Consider the following 16969-nt stretch of genomic DNA (forward strand, 5'->3'; position numbering starts at 1 on the left):
CATGTTGCTTTGAAACCTAAGGGGTTTCATTTCCAGACAGTCCTCCCTCCCCTGGCTGGACACAGAGTCACTGAATCCTATGCAAACTTCCAGAGAAGGTGGCCCCATGTCATCCAAGGACAGGCAGCTCAGAGCCTCAGTCCTTCTCAGAGGGGCAGCCATAAAGGCCAAGCAGGGCATTCTGGGTCTGCAAACAGACCGACACAACGAGGGATGGGCTCCTGCCTAGAAACAGGCCCTGAAGGCAGCTGCAGATCAGCAGAGGCAGAGCTGGCCCCTCACCATGGAGACCACAATGTGCCCTGATTCATATGGCACGGAAGAAGAGAGACTTTAAGGGGGTGCCACCAGCATATCAGCAGGACCGGTACGGTGGGCTGCGTGCAGCTTTAGCCTCACTGGATGGAGGGCGACGGGAAGTATGTGCTCTATATAGCTATGGGCACAGCCTCTGTGACAGCTCCTTCCACCCCTCATTCCAAAATCAAACAAAACAAAACAAAACAGCTTCAATATTGAGCACCTTCCTGCAGGTGGGTTCAAATCACAGATGTTTTCTTTTTTAGGTTAAATCACAAAATAGTCGGCCGACAGTTGCTTTTTAAAAAATATTATTATTAGTTTCAAGTATACAGTACGTGGGTTAAACATGTATATAGTTTTACGTGAAACGGTCCTCCCGATGGCTCCGTCTCTCCTCTGCCTCTCCGTGCAGCCATTATATTTCCGCTGACTGCCTTCCCTCTCCCGTGCTGCTTTTTATAAGAGAAAAGAAAGCTGAGTGGAATTTGAGGAGTCCTAGGATGACTTGCTTTTTTGTGAAACGAGGCAGCTCGGGTGACCTGCGTCCAGCCCAGTGCTGGCGGGCATCAGCCACAGGGAAACACGCGTGTCCCGTACTGTCTGGACATGGCACACGGTGAGGGGATTGGGAAGGAGGAGAAGCCGAGATGTGAAATTCGAAAGTAACTAATAATCCTTTAATATTAACGTGGATGGGTTACGAGTTCGAATGCAAATTTGGAGCACATTTTTAATCTAGATGAGGGAAGTGTAAAGATGCGGGTGCTTCGGATGCCGTGCTTCGGAAGACGCCCAGACTGCCCTCCCCAGAGGAGGCGGCCTGCACTGCCCCCCGCCTTTCTCTGGAGTGATTAATTCTGCATTCCTTCCTCGAGACTCTCGGTGAGCTCGTCATCCGTCCATCCCAAGCTGGGACATTGTCAAAATAGGTGATGGTATCTTGAATTCTGGCTGTCGGGTTTTCCATGAGACTCGGGAAAAACAAGGCAAGCAGAACAACGGCACACGGAACGGAAAGTGTGTAACTCATGTGCCTGCCTGAGCGTCCCCGCTGCTGCCTTTGACGCGAAGCTGTTGCTAAGATCCAGAAGTGACGGTTACACAGATGTCTCCATCAGCGACAAGCTCGTGCTTCTGAATGATGCCGGGCGCCGGATGTGCCTGCTGCTGACCAGCACACTCGACATGCCGTCCGCAAAGTGTTCTGCTAAGCCGCAGTGACTAAACAGGACTGATTAGTCCACTGGGGTCCTGATTATCTCCTCTCTTCAAGGTCGCCCCCCCCACCCCAGACACACCTCTTTAAAGAAAGGCACATTTCTGGACCCATATGAAATGATAACACTCATCCCCTAAGACTTTTCACTTCTGTAAGAACAAAGCTCACAGGGAAAATGTGACAATGTCTTGCAGACTCTGTCATAAGCATTTGTCACGGGAAGCATCTTCGAGACAAACACAGCTTCCAGCGACATCGACAGCCATCAGCAACACCACGCCATAAAGAGCACTCGATGTCCTCAGCAGCTTTGGCTGAGGCTTCCGGGGACAGTGGCGTGAACTGGAACCGAATCCCTATTGATTGATACAGCAAAATATCTTGTCCTCGTAGAGAAGAAAGGGGACTGTGGTACATGCCAAAGAATTAGAAAACATCTTCTGGACCATCTAAGTACCAGAAACTTCTGAGCTCTTGTCACCATGAGGTGACTTATCAGAATCATAAAATGGCAGGTAAACGTTAAATATTGGGATGTTGCTGGCCTCCATTCTAACAGATATTTTTCCCCCAGATTTTATATGATAATAGTCAATAGCTGCCATGTAAACCCAAACCATTAACACATCTTTTAGAGATGTGTACTCCATTGCAAAGATTAAAACAATCTGTAATTACTATTTGACTGTCAAGTCATTAAGCCAGAAGCTCACGGCAGGTCTACCAGGTGTATTCAAGGCTGAACGAGGGGCCAGTCTGGAGGCCAGATGGGCAGCAAGGACAGTGACTGACAGAGCCAAACACATGTCCTAGAAAGAAGACCAGGGCAAGGACCAGGAAACTGGGAGTGAAAAGTGGGGGTGGGAGGCAAAGATTCAGTGACCAGAAATGGGTCGGAACAGGGGAAAGACCAAGTACGTGACTTCAGTACCACCAACTAGCTCAGTGAGAAAAGGAGGCGCTGCCTGGCACCCCTAAGCCAGTTCCTTCCTCAAGGGGCGCCTTCGGCTTGGCCGAGACTTAGGGATGTCACTCGTGAGGCACCATCTCAGTGGTTTTGTTCCGTTTTGCTTTTTGAGGATCCTGGTCCTAGTTTCGTGTCTGAAAGAGTAGTGTCAGCGTCAACCAACCAAAGGATGACGAAGCCTTTATCGGTCATCTGACGGGGGAATCTCTTGAATCTCGTAAGAGAAAGAATCCTTGAAATTGATGGGCTCTGGCTCCGGCATGAATCACAGCGTTGCATCAAACACATATGGAGGCTGGGAAATCCAGAGAGGATTCTAAACTCCCACTCTTAAGAGTCTCTTATGGGGTTAGTTCTAAACCGATATCAGAGAAAATTTGGTATTATGTTAGTAATATTCATCTTTCGGCAGGAACACTTCTGAGAGTACTGTGGCGGCTTGTGCAGAAATCAGGTCAGCAAGTGCCAGAACCTCGACATCAAGATGGGGGAGTCAGATGCACCTGTTCTGGACAGGATGCTAGCTGATTGCCCTGAGGCTTCTCGAGTCGGCCTCCCTAGCTTTAAGGCTATTATAAAGACAACGCCAGGAGAACAAACACTAAAGATCTTAAATGAAACCAAGGAACTCTGAAAGTAAAAACTCATTTTCGGCAACTGAATTACCACTCGACTGCTGCCGGGGTTCTAATCGCAGATGATGTCTCTCGCTCAGATCCCCCAAAATAAGTCTCTCCCATCAGAAACTTGCTAATCTAATTTCTTCTTGTGCTATGGCTGTTAGCAAATGCAGGAGCTTTAAATTTAATAAAGGGAAATTTAATAGCATTGTCAGCTGCGCGTAAAAATCGGTAATGCTGTATTTACTTAGGGATCCGATACAGGTTCTCTAGATACAGTACAGAAATAGGAAAGCATGTTTGGATGGCGATTTTGAGAATTTATTGGAAAATTAACTTCTAATTTCATTCTCATCCTAGCTAAGGAATCATAAAATTTCCTTAATACAATTATACATTTTTGCAACTCCACGACCATAAGCTTTGTTACAGACTGTTAGGAGGATTTCATGGTACGGAGGATGATGAAAATTAAATTAGGTGAAGAGAATGCATTGCGGTTGTGATCCTGAAGTGTTCTTATTGGTAAGAAACATTTATACAGTGAAGTGCTCACTGCTCTCGACACCAGACCTCTGAAGGAGAAGTCTGCGGCCATGCGTTGTCCACAAAACCATCTTGCTGGAGCATCGAGTCTATGCAAATATTTAAGGCATTTATTTTAGGTTAAAAAATCTGGAAATATTATGCAGGATTATGCAAAATGCTCATAGGAGACCGCTGGGTCCAGAAAGAAACCTAACACTTGATATGAAACGCTGTTTTGCTATTACAATGAGAGATGGAGGATAGTGTAATGATTAAAGCTTTCTTCAAGCAGGAAACAAATATTCATTATAATAATGAATAATCTGATCACGAGAAACCCCGTGTAAACCCGAGCGAGTAGCCCAAGAGAAGTGTACGGTCAGAGTGCGGGCCTGAGGCGGGAGGGTAAACGTGGTCACATCTTTCTTGGATGTCACACTTCTCACGGAACAGGGAATCGTCACAGTTGGCTGTAGTGCACCGTCCACACATGGGTATTTCAGGAACTTTTCTGTAAGAAATTTAGCTCTGTAACTCGGAAAGATATCTGCATATCTTTCCAGGATTTTTGTGTATGTCGATTTGGTCGTTCTGAACTTGGGGTCCCTTTTGCCTAGCAGGGCACATTCGCCAGTGCCTGGGGGCATTTCTAGTTGTCATGACTGTCGGGGCGACTGGGTCTAGCTTCAAGTTGGGGGAAACCAGGGATGCTGCTGAATATTCTCCATTGCACAGAAGAGCCCCTTCCCCCCCGACAGAAAATTATTCAGCACGGAATATCAATAATGCTGAGGACGAGGAACCTCAGATCCTCCTCATCAGTATAGTATAGATTATAATAAAATTGTCTCTCTAAACGACTTTGCATCTTCTACATAACTGATAATACATATTCTCTGTGCTCCATAATAAAAACACACATCGTCCTTCTGAAACCAGGCTGCAGAGAACCTCTCAGGCAGTGATCGCCAACGACGATGTCGCTGCTAATTCGCACTTACTCAACCTGCACTCACATTATCAACATCCCATGAGAGAACCACATCTAAGAGAAGGGAGAAGAAGCCGGTTACCTCTCAAACAAGACCTGGCTGTAGCTGTCCAGGACGTGGGCGTGGGTGTGGAGGAAGACGGTGTTGTAGCCCACCAACGCCGCCGTCATGATGGACATTTTCAGCTCGTAATTCACCCGCAGGAACACGGAGCAGGATATCAATCCCAGAATGCAGCTGTAGATAAAGTACTGGAACAGGGAGAAGACAGGTCAGATGAATACCTAGGACCTCTTCTGAGAAATGCCGAAATAGGAATTAAAATCGAGACCACCGCCAAGCTCCCTGGTTAACTCAGAAACTTGTTATGCTATCAGAAGCCTATTTCTGCTCTTCGATCCAGTGGACGCATCTGATTCAGAATAGAATTCCTCATTACACGGCTTGCTGACCAGCTTACCGCGTTTAATAAAATCATGCACACTGCCAAAGAGAAATAATTCTTAAAAAATCTATATCGAAGACATGTCATTATAAGCCAATGTCATTTGCTTCTTGAAAACGAAACCGTAATGACCTACGCATTTATAGATTAAAAAAATCGTAGTGTACACAATCCTTTTTTGTCCTTTCGATTCTTTAATTCATTAAGAGGATAGAAATCATTGTAGGTAGTTCTGTTAAAAGCATAAGAAAGTACAGGCATTTTGTTAAAAGAGAAACCGCACGTCAGGGACTTTCATAAAGCAGAAAAAAAAGATTTAAAACTAAAAGCTTCGATTAAGGCAAGTGACAAATATCTCAGGAGTGGACAGGCACCGGAAGGGATGGGAGGAGCCAAGCTTGGGGAAAAGTGGCAGCTGCCATCTTTTTCATTCACAGGAAGTGGCGCAGGCCAGCCGGGCTCAGCACTTTTTCTCTATTTACCATGATGGACGCGTCAAATCAGGATAACCCAGAACTCCATCCTGCTCTAATCACTTTAGGTCAGTGATTACTTTAGGTCAGTGACCCAGTTTGCCTGTGTCACAGAGTCTTGATCTGTAAAACGAGGGCAATAATGTGCCCCTGGTAGGTCACCGAGAGGAAAGAGCAAAGCCCGGAGCCCTGAGCCCTGTAACAGGAGGGGCTCTTCGTATAAATGGCTGCCATCCTCACTAAGCCTTTGTTTGCTGCGTTACGGTGTTTTTATGAACAAGGGGTTATGATATTCTCTTAGCGTTCTTGGAACAGAAACAGCACTCAAACAAGTTTAATGATTTTAATAAAACAGAGATCTGACTGATGTTCGATAAACCCTGTCTTTAAAAAATAGCCCACTTTGCAAGCTACTCCATTTTAGTTTTCATTACATAAAATTGGCCACGGATAACTGCTTATTTTTATCATTCTAGCTCTTTTATTTCCTTGCCTAAGGTCATCCACAATAAGCTGTCTAAAAGGCTACTGATAGTAGCTCGTCAGTCCTGCTCTTGGGGAAGAGTCAGAGAGTGAGCTGCAGTGGTCACACGATGTGCTTCGTCCTCTACACAGAGCCTGTTGTGGTCATAAACCGGGGCTCTTCATAAGATCTGGTTTTTAAAAGGCGTCTGCTGCTAAAATTGTACCGAAACCCATTATAAGAATGAAAGTTATCAACAAGTTCAGCCTAATCAAATGAAAAGCTGCAGAATAAGGAGCCACTGAAATGAATATGTGCATGTGCAATTTTTTGGAAGGAGGGAAGAGGGAGGATTGTAAAGATTTTTTTGTAATAACCCTCATCTGAAATATGTGCCAGCCAATACTTAGACAAATACGCCTATGATTTCACATTTTAAAATTCATTCTTAGGCTTTTAAAAAGCTTTCACATTTTACGAATATCTATGAATACACAAACGTTAATGGGCAGAAGGCTTTTAGTCGATTTTCTATTAAAAAAAAAACCAAAAAACCCTTTCTAGAATTCTCAAAGGGCACGCGCAAGGTATTCTGGGAATTAATTAAAGGTAGGATGGGCCCTGGAGGATGTGACAGGGGGGCATGAGAATGAGGGAATAAGTCCAGCAGGCCGGCTGGGAGCTCGGGAGTCCGGGCGTCACCGAGGCCACCAGCGAGAGCGGCAGAGTCCAGTCCCTGTGGGCTCCCAGACTGATTTCTCTTTGGGCGTAATTCCTAGTGACCTTATTTAAATACTTTTTTTGATACAGTTCATATAATTAATAGTTAATAGTTGTACTAGCTATGAGTCACATTATTTAAATTAGTAATTCCTATTATTTTAGTTACTAAATAATAGTAACTAAATAACTTTTTCATGTTCGTTAATATTAAGTAAACCAAGTAAATATTAGTCAATACAGTTATTAGCACTTTTGATATAGTTAATCAATGGAATTAGCTTGCGTTTTAACGCCAAGGGAACAGCCTCTGTATCGTGGGTCATTTACTTGAATCTCTTTTGGCCTCAGTTTCCTTACCTGGAAAATGGGGATTCCAATAATAGCCCCTCACAGGGTGGCTTTGTGGGTACAATGTCATAAATGCCTGGGAGACCACACAGTGCCTACACAGGAAAGATCCTTTACCGTTGATTTTGTTGGGCTTTTTAAAATTACTATTTTTTTGCTTTAGAAATAATATATCCGATGTTAAAAAAATTAGGAAATATACAAAGGACACATATAAAAGTTAGGGTCTCCTATCATCCCCCATATCCAACGTGAGGCTATTCATTATTTCCTGTATATCTGTCTAGCCTTTTTTTTTTCCTACTTATCGGCATGATCATTTTAGTAAATTGGGATTACACTGTTTGGGATGTTTTTAAATGATACTTTTCAATTAGTAACTTATCACAAATATGCATTTCTATGTCATTAAATATTTTTCTACATCTTTCGTAACGGCCGATTATAACTAAACAAAATTTACTGAAACAATTAATTTATTGTAGCTTTTAGGTTGTTCGCTTTCTTTGACTTCTTCGTTTATTATTGATGTCACACAAACGCTTTCATGAACGCCCTGGTAGCTAAGTCTCTGTACCCTTAAAATTGATTTCCAAACTTGGTATCCCAGGGTAAAAAGCGTCTGTGCTTTTTGGTGACGATTATAAACGACCATTAAGAAGTCGTGTTCATTTATACCACCACGACAGGGAAGGTGGCAGTCCCCTTCACTTCCTTGTCTGCATCAGGTGTCACATAAGATCACATAAGATGGGGTTTGAGAGAAATGAGGCATACTGTGTGCGCAACCCCAAACCACTTTCCCAGTGTTCCTTCAAGTCTACTAAGGGGGACGCCAGCTGCTCCAAGCTCAGCTGGACTCCTGAACTTGCAAGGTAATGAAGCTGTTCCTGCACAGACAGGGGCCAGGTGAGCACACGGGGCTTACCTGGCAAGGCTCTTAGTGATTCTCTTTCTGAAGAGTTTTTATGGGAACAGCAGTGGACTATTGACTAAGTGTGACTGAGATTTTAGAGTCTACTGTGTATTTTTTCAGAATCTTTTAAAAGGTTGAGTAAATATTACCATTCCCCATCTTGGGTTGCTAATGATCCGCTTCCTTCAAAAGTGAGATACTGTACAGATGCAATTCAGAATGACCTTACCGCCTTTAGTGGTGCCATGCAGAGAACTGTTCTACTCAAAGATATTGAATGGAGAGATTTAAAACAAAAATGGTTTGCCAGCTCTGCTTTTCTTTCCTATGAAAATGCATCTTTACTCGAAACCATTGAACTTAAAGGGCCCTGTGAATGTCACAGCTTGGAGGCATTTTTCCTCCACTGGCATGTGGACTGCGTGGGTGCTAACGCTGTCCGTTCAAGGAGGAAGAGCCAACCACACCGGCAGCTGACATCTTTCTCCAAAGAGTGTGGTTCCACAGGCCCACGTGCGATCACAGCCAATAAAATCTCACGTGTCTCTCACTTTTCATATAACTAATGTCGAAAGATGGTGTCTACATCTCGCTAGGTTTCAGTGCCTAAAATAAAGGCCAGGACCTCTGTGATAAGGAATGAAACTTACGCTGTCCCTTCTTCCCGAGCCTGAGGGACATTCCTACAAACCCCGGTCTGCCTGCCTCTGCGACAGTCATGACCTCGAAACAATGCCAGATGACCCAAGTCTCTATACACAGGGCAGAGAGCTGAAAGGGCGAGATGAGAGAGAGCATCGAAGCCACATATCAAGGGAACGAGTCAGCGAAAGAGGAACGAGGAGAGGAAATCTTACCGCCATGCTGCTGGGGGTCAAAAAATTAGTGGGATGTTTTAAAAGTATACACGTTAGATCACCAATTTCGGTTTCCGAAATAGTTCATTTAGCATTCTTAAAACTGACTATCTGAAACGAAATGGGAATAATCTATGCTACTTTTAGATGATTATTCATAAAAGGCACAAGAGAGTATTGAAATATGTATTTTTTTTGCACAAACAATTCATGGAAGACAAAAGTTATTAAGTAGTACCTAATTGATTGATCTGTTTTCACGTAAAAGACTGACGTGCTAGTAAGTTCTGAAATTTCAACCTCGGCCCTTTTGAGCATTGGTCAAAACGAGCCGGTAAGGATTATTTGAAGACGGAATCAGTAGACAACGTTTGTGGCCAAAGGAGAGGCAGAAATGTGCAATGTGGTCCTGTCACCCCAGCATCAGAGACCTACCAGGAACTCACTGGAACCGTTAGCAAAATCTATAGGTAATGAACCCAGAAATTCAGTGCCATGTAATTAAATGTCGAATGCTGGGATGCATAATATGTAGCAGTGAGGAGAATAAAGACAAGAGTCCTCTGTGAGAGCATCGCTGGTGACATCGTGAGTTTGCACATGTGACCTAAAAGGTACCACTCAGCCAGGACTTCTCTTCTCCATGACGGGCAATTTTGAACAGGTCAGGACCTGCTCGGGTATTGACACCAAAGGAGAAAAGTGAAGTTTAGAACAGATGAGAAAGTGGACACCACAGCATGAAATGGACCAGTCGCATACAGAAAAACACCAAAAGCAATGATAAGGAATGAAACACTCTTACCGGAAGGAAAAACAGGTTTTGTGCACGCAGAATGGCCGCCTGATTACTCGAGGCAGAAAGACTCGTGTTTGACGTATTGGTGGTGGAAGGGATTGCTTCCTCTGAGTCACTCAGGAAAAACTGCAAGGAAAATGTTGATTTTTTCAGTGAGATGGTGCATGGGAGACTTAAGCTGGGAGGTGAGTGCTAAGCCGATCGCTGGGTCCCCCTGCCCAGCAAGCAGGAGCGGGCGGATCTGCCAGCACGTACACCTCGCACGCTGACAGCTTCTCGCTGGCTTTTTGAGGCTTTGAGTCTTTCCATCGAATAAGTAAATAACTATTTATTGTTGTGCGACACACTTAACAATGAATTCCGGATTCAGGACTGATGCCGAAGAGCACAGAAGCACCTCTGCTAAATGCTGAATTTAAAATGCACGAAGCACAGGGTAGAGGGAGGGCTCGGTCAGAATTACGTTGGAGGCTGACTTCACTACACACACACGCTCAACTCTGTGCCCCGAAATCACAGCCTTTGCAACGCGTTTGCAGGATCTTAACCGTCTTGGTTCAAACATTAAATGAGTCAATGGAGTTTTATGAGTTTTTAAGAAAAAATGAATTTTATGGGCAGAATGCAATAACCGGTAACAACAACACTTGTATCTATTATTGTGAGTGCTTGGCAGCTCAGGACCACAAGAGATTAAAATTGAGGGGATGCCCTTAGGGCTGCTGGAAAAAGGTGCTAGTTAAAAAGAAAGGTGACCTTGAGAAAATAGATGAGTAGCTCTTATGTAATGGTCACACAGAAGGAAAGGCAGAAATTTTCTCTCTCTCTGTTTCTCTGTCTCTGTCTCCGTCTCCCTCTGTCTCTCTCTTTCCACCTCCTTTCTGAGAAGCTGTAGCACAGTCTGTTTAAGTGATGAAGGATCAGCCACTTTCTATACCATGGCTGAGGGTCCCAGGAGCCTTCAGTAAAGACAAACCAGAGAATGACTCAGGCCAGGTCCCCTTTACTGAAAGAAATTTATCTCGGCCATGAAACGAGCTGTGCTTTCTGCATAGGTCAGCCATACATATTAAGGCTTAGGAAGAAAATTTTCCTGTACAGTCCTGTGGTTGCTTTTGTTTGCTTCCTTCTTTTTTTTTATTTCTTTTGATAGCAGAGGTCTCGTCAAACACTTAAACCGATTTACTTAGGTAGATAAGGAGGCATTTATTAAGTCTATTCTTGGGAACATTTTTTCTCTCAGATTCTAAGAATGAGACTAGATGTAGAGTTTCTTTTTATTATATCGTTTGATAAAATCAAAGTGCTGATTTAAGAATCAAAGAATTATAGTAGATTTTTTCATTTACTACTAAAAAAATTAGCAAAAATGTCACAACCTCCGGTTGAACTGAAAAAGTTAAGTCAAAAAAATTAATGGAGTAATAACTTGGCAAATATTGAGCTCCAAAAATGTTACAAATTTAGATTTGACAGACCCAAAGTAAAATAGATTTACTACTAAAGAATGAAGACATGACAAATAGGAGGAGACCGTTCAGCTTGGTAGGTTACTAGTCTGAAGCATCTAAGATCTTAAAATTATTGACAAAAACTTCTTGGTTATATGATTTTATAAAGAAAATAAATTCTTGCTACACGATGAGTAGAAACATATCCTGTAAAAACTTTGTCTTGAAGGAGGCTCTACAATAAATATGACGCTTTGAATTTGAAAAATTCTGCTATTTGTATAGCATTTTTAAGTACCCCTACAATCAAGAAACTGTATTCTATGTGGCATCACATCTCAATTTAGAATCAATTCTTCCTTTTCTTAATCACTTTAAAATAAGAAACTCATGTCATCCCCCACATAGCCAAGCAAATACTGGCATTATTTCTCCTTTGTTTTTCTTCCTTCCGAATTAAGCTGCCACAACTTTCTCCACAGATTGAACTTGTAATAATCAGAATTATTTGGGGTCCTCTCCAAACCCATTTTCATATCCTACAATCTTTGTCATGATTGGGAAAATGATGTCCTTATTATCAGGACAAGATACCCTAATAAAGCATGTTCTAGGATATTCAGTATCCTAATGAACATTGTATATTTTTAGCTTTACTACCAAATTTTACATTTTCCAGGCCATTTAAAACATCTCAGAATTATGCTTTTCAAATAGTATTAAATTATGAACACCCGATTTAATATTGTGTCTTGTGCCTGACGACATCGCAGCCCTTGTCATTTGGTTGGAGTTAGAAGCCCGGGTAGACCACCAGCTAACCACGACTCACTCCTTGCCGACGCAGTTACGAAGCCGTGCTAGAGTCAGTGTTCCCAGCGAAATGACGTGGGAAATCACATGATGACACGGTCAAAACGTCATAAAAAGTGGCACAGAATTCAAGCTTCCATACGTGACTCTAAAAAGTCAGTCAGAAACTAAAATGGAACAAAACGCCCAGGTCATCGGCGATTTGGCACCCAAAACCCCACAGTTGATGAAAATCTGGATAACTGTTTTCTTCTACTTTTTATCAGGGTGTTGGTGTCACATGGGTGAACATCGTGTATTTAAAATCGCACGATTTATTTTAAATAAAACTGAGCTGGACATTTTGTCATTTAAGTCCGTGTCCTCTGAGCACACCATTCCTGTCGACCCTATGAGGGCTGTTACGATGTAGGTGTCATCCCGAAGGTGAGTGAGTGACTGGGGAGCCACCTTCCCGCAGGGCACCCGCTGGTCTCAGTTCCCACGGGCCTGTGTCTGAATCTGCGTCAGCGCCACCTGGTGGTGTGTATGGCCCAGGGGTCGTTACAGTACCCTATGGTTTGGCTGGGGACGTGGACCCTGGGTCCGCCTCATGGAGCCATAACTCAGGACGATGGGGACCCGAGGAGCTGGAGGGCATTTTCTGTAAACCCTCAGATGCCACCAAAGTCAGCGCTCTGACGAGTGAGCCCTTCCCTTTCTGTGGTTCATAAGAGACAGCATAGCTCCACAATTGTTCCCTAGTAATGAAAAATAATTTCCTTTCTGTACCTAGTGCACCTAATGCTTCTTTAAAATAAATATAAGAGGAGCATCTGATGGAAAAGAACCACTAATTTTGGGGCCCCAGATATCAAGGAAAATGCCATTTTTCCTGTGTTGGTGGGGAAAACGGTCCACTGAGCAGTTCTGAGTCCCCCCACTGCCCCCGCCCCCAAGTGCTGACAGAGAAAAAGCAGTCTAGCTGGTCCCCACCCCATGGCCTTGTCGCCGGGGAGGGAGCTCAGTCTTGGGGCGAAGCCTCATTTCCTCTCTTTCTCAAAGATCGTCCATCATAGCTTTATCGTGTCTCCCACATCCCTAACTTGGCAATGAACCCCTTTCTTTGTGAGGAAGGAAAACGATGCAGGAAAACTTCTTCTTTTTTTTTTTCCTGGTACCGAAGATATATTTCTTCTCTCCAAAGGGATCTCAATTACAAAAAAAAAAAAAAATCTGCTCCTGAATGCTCAGCTCATCAAACATTTAGACAGTGGCCAAACTGCCCATCAATCATTACTAATTATCCTATGTGAAACACAATTAACTTCCAAATCTGATTTGTTCCCCATTTAGAGATTCTGTCTCTAAAAAATGAGGTGATAAATCCTGGTTTTATAAGGTCAAACTAGACTTTACTAAAATAAATGGCTTCTTTTTTCAAAGGGCTGTGTGCTTACCTGTTCATCACTCAGTCTTTTGTTTAGTAAATGCTGAATGGTCGCTCTTGCCACGGGGGCCCTGTCGTAGGACACGTGCAACAATAAAGACCTGACTCTGCAGCACGTGGACGCCACGCTCCGCGTCTCACTCCCGTGACCTGCACGTGCTGCCAACGGCAAAGGTCGGCTCTCAGGGAGTGTGTTTTAGGGGTCCTGTGCCTGTACAGGTGAACGAGCACAGCCTGAGGGAGAGGAGCCTCAATTATGAGGGCAGCGTGGCAATCGCTCCTCTGCCGTGGAGCTTACTTCTGACCCAGCCGTCTCCTGCAGCTTTCGTGTCCCAAACGGCTCTTCGAGCTCGTTGGTCACGCTCCTGAAGAGCTGGCTCTCAGAGCAGGGAACTAATGGACACGTGCGCGGTACCAAGTCAGGCACAAGGCGTGTCTTTTAGAGAACACGCGCGTGATGCTGCAGGCTCTCGCCCTAGCCCTTTGCCTCTCCGTCCCCGCCCTTGGCCCCATGTTTTTGCGGTCTTGCAAGAACACGGACAGGGCAGAGAAGTCTCATCCCGATGGCTAGTAACACGCACGCACACAGGCTGCCAGCAAAGTCCCTTTGGTCTCAGTCGTAAGTCCCTAGTGACACATTCCCCACCCTGAGGCTGCCTCGGCACCGATGACAGTTCTGGGGCCACAATAAAAGTCCCCCTGGGTCTTCACATAGAGAACCCGGGTCTGGGCCCCTCATGAGCACGTGCCTCTGGCTGACTGATGCTGTGAAGTCCCTTTAAAGCGGGGCGGTTCTCGAGGGAATCGCTTGCTGTCCAGATGGGGCGCTGTTCTCTAGCTGATCGCCGGTCAGTTTTGATTAAGCTCTCATTGGAAATAAATGATTCTCTGGTCTAGGTATGCCTGTCACCAAGATGAGGCCCCAGCCCCTGGAGGGTGGTCTCATCATCCCCATATAGAAAGGAGGAAAGGCTGGCTTAGTGTCACGCCCTGATTTTACAGAGGAGCAAGAGGCTGCCCACGGCGGTGGAATGCCCATGGCGAACTTGACGCATGAAGGAGACTCCTCAACAGAACACAGACCGAGGGCCAGGTGGGCCTAGGCTTGCCTGCTGAGCCCTCTCCCCGCAGGCACCATAGGTTCTAACTGCCCATAAGGCACACCGCTCTCTGAGTTGACCACTGAGACTATGCAAGGGACACAGGAAGGAGCAGTCATGGTCACATTTCTCACTGGCCTGAGCCAGGGAAAGCTGACATGAGGGCTGGGCCTCACGTGTTTTATCCGGGGTGCTCCTAGAGGGAGTTGACATGTGGTCAGGTGAGGTGGAGCGAGCCAGTAGGCCTGTCCTCTAGCTGACCGTATGGGGCGACACGCAGGAATCCACACGCCCACTTCCGGGTCGGGCAGGAAGTGGGAGGAGAACAAGCCTTGGCTTTCTCTGATGCCCCTTCCCAGGCATCCTTAAGACAACCTCTAGGCAGAGTAAGGCACATGAACAGGCCATCCAGCCCTTGCAGCCGGCACCCTAGACCGTCTGCCTTCCAGGTGGCATCGCCCTCACCTGAATCTGCAGGTGTGTCAGGAGGCACCGCATGCTCTAAAGTAGAATGTCCAGGACTGAGCCCAAGTAAACATTCAAAGTCCCTATTACTTCCTCAGCCTTATTTTCTACGACTTCTTAAAACAAATGTCTGCTCTAGTCCTAGGTGACAAATATCTCCCCTCCTTGTCACCTGACGTCCACCGTCTTCTGAGCTCCTTCTACCCATCCTTTACAGTTCAGCCCAGCAGGCCCTGCCGTCCCTTCTCCTTGCCACCCCACTACGCGCTTCTACGCGACTCTGGCTTCCTGGCCGTCTGTCTCCAAACTCCACCGTGAATGCCTGGAAGGCAGAGAACGGTCTTTGGGTTCTGACCACTTAGCGATGTCCCAGACATGTATTTATGCTTGATTAATATATATTTTTTGGTTGAAGAAATGCCGTCTCATTTATGACAACTATGTCTTATGATTTAATATTTATGCTCTATCTTCTCGGCCTGATTTTATGCTTCTGGAAGACAAGGACTGTGCATCATGACACGCCGTAGTCCCAACAACCAGTAAAGCAATCCACCGCAGGAAGTGTCGTTATGCATTACGGTTGACGATCGAGGTGTCAGAATAATAGTAAGGACGTGTCTCAACGTGCATTGATTACGTCTGTGCCTATTTTTAAGAACATAGCAGTAATGGTCATATCGATAGAGTAAGAGTGACCATTAAATATTTACAAAGTGCTGGTGCCATCCTAAGTGTGGTAGGGACATCCGCTCATTTACCCTAAAATCCGCCTTGGCGGAGAAGTGTCAGTTCTCAATTCTGAAAAGTAGAAATGGAAGTTTATCGAAACAGCAGGAAGTAGAAATGGAAGTTTATCGAAACAGCAGGAGGGCCGGAGCTGAGGGCTGGAAGCGCCAGAGCAGGACAGCTCTGCACGGCACTCTCCTTGATTTGATGGTTCTGCTACTCTTCGGTGGTCATCCTGCTGACATTCGATGTCACTTCTGTCCCCAGGAGCCCCAAGGAGCAAGAAGGTGGGAACTGCTGGGAGGAGCTGCCCCCAGGCTGGTTTGGGCAAAAAGCACAGGTTCTTAGTGATGCTGCTGCTGCTGCGCTGGGTGAGGATTTAACTGGCAGTGACTGGTGTCACCACGGGAGCTCTGAGCGAGGTTTAGAAATGGCAGCGAGTCAGATATCAGGAGCGGGGCGTCAACTCACCATGTTGAACACGGCCATGGTTAGGACGATAGCTGTGGTGATGACCGTGAGCGAGATCTGGGGCCACGGGCGGTTCGCGATGACACCCGACGACTTCAAAAGCCACAGGAGGGAGGCGGAGGCCTTTTTGCTGCATTGCTAGGAAGAGGGGGAGAGAGAAAGCAACGCATTGTTATTTTACGCATTCTCTCTGAGTTTCTTAACGGCTATTTAAAACCATGAGACGCTCCAGTGTTATTCACAGATGTAAACCAGTAGCTCTGGGCCCCGCTGGGGGTGCGCGCCGCGTCACAAACCTTGTTAGATTATGTTGGCTCAGTGTTACAAATTAAGAACTAATTAAGTTCCTATGATAAACGTAGGATGTGCTTGTATGTCCTTTCAAATGAAATATGTTTTTAAAAAATCTTCTGGTAGAGGAACATTATGTCAGTTAATTAAACCATTCTGTGGGATGTTTTGGGACTCAGATCATAGCTCCGATGAAGCCATTATCATAAATTCAGCTGGTTTATGTAGAAAACAGATCAATAGGTAGCTAATCAAAAGACTACAACTGTCAAATACTGAGTTAAAATAATGTAAAACTGGTGTGACCTCAATAAAACTCAAATAGAGAATCCTCCTCAGTAGCAGTCATAAACAACACTTTTATTTCTCTACTTCACTTACATTTTCTGCTTCTTTCTTAAAAAATATACGTGTATGCTTTATTCTTTAAAATACAAGCATCGCAATACGTTAAATGTCAATACAACAATTAAGTCAGATTCTATAATATGGCATGAGAGGTGGCTAGGGGGGTAAATAACCAGCCGGGTGAACTGGGATCAAACCCCCACAGCTGTGAGACTTTCT

At 44.9% G+C, this 16969-nt stretch overlaps 1 protein-coding gene across 2 annotated transcripts in view; it reads right to left on the minus strand.

Moving 5' to 3' along the window:
- ADCY2 (adenylate cyclase 2) overlaps positions 1-16969 on the minus strand; it is a 316696-nt gene that overhangs the window by 34915 nt on the left and 264812 nt on the right. For both annotated transcript variants that reach the window (XM_039842794.1, XM_039842793.1), the window contains 3 exons: positions 16112-16249; positions 9660-9779; positions 4711-4880 (listed from right to left, as the gene is read on the minus strand). In XM_039842794.1, the coding sequence (XP_039698728.1) occupies positions 4711-4880; positions 9660-9779; positions 16112-16249 (428 nt within the window). The remainder of the gene's footprint in view (positions 1-4710; positions 4881-9659; positions 9780-16111; positions 16250-16969) is intronic.

The sequence above is a fragment of the Pteropus medius genome, unplaced genomic scaffold (genome assembly GCF_902729225.1).
Source record: "Pteropus medius unplaced genomic scaffold, Ma_sr-lr_union100, whole genome shotgun sequence".
NCBI classification, from domain to species: domain Eukaryota; kingdom Metazoa; phylum Chordata; class Mammalia; order Chiroptera; family Pteropodidae; genus Pteropus; species Pteropus medius.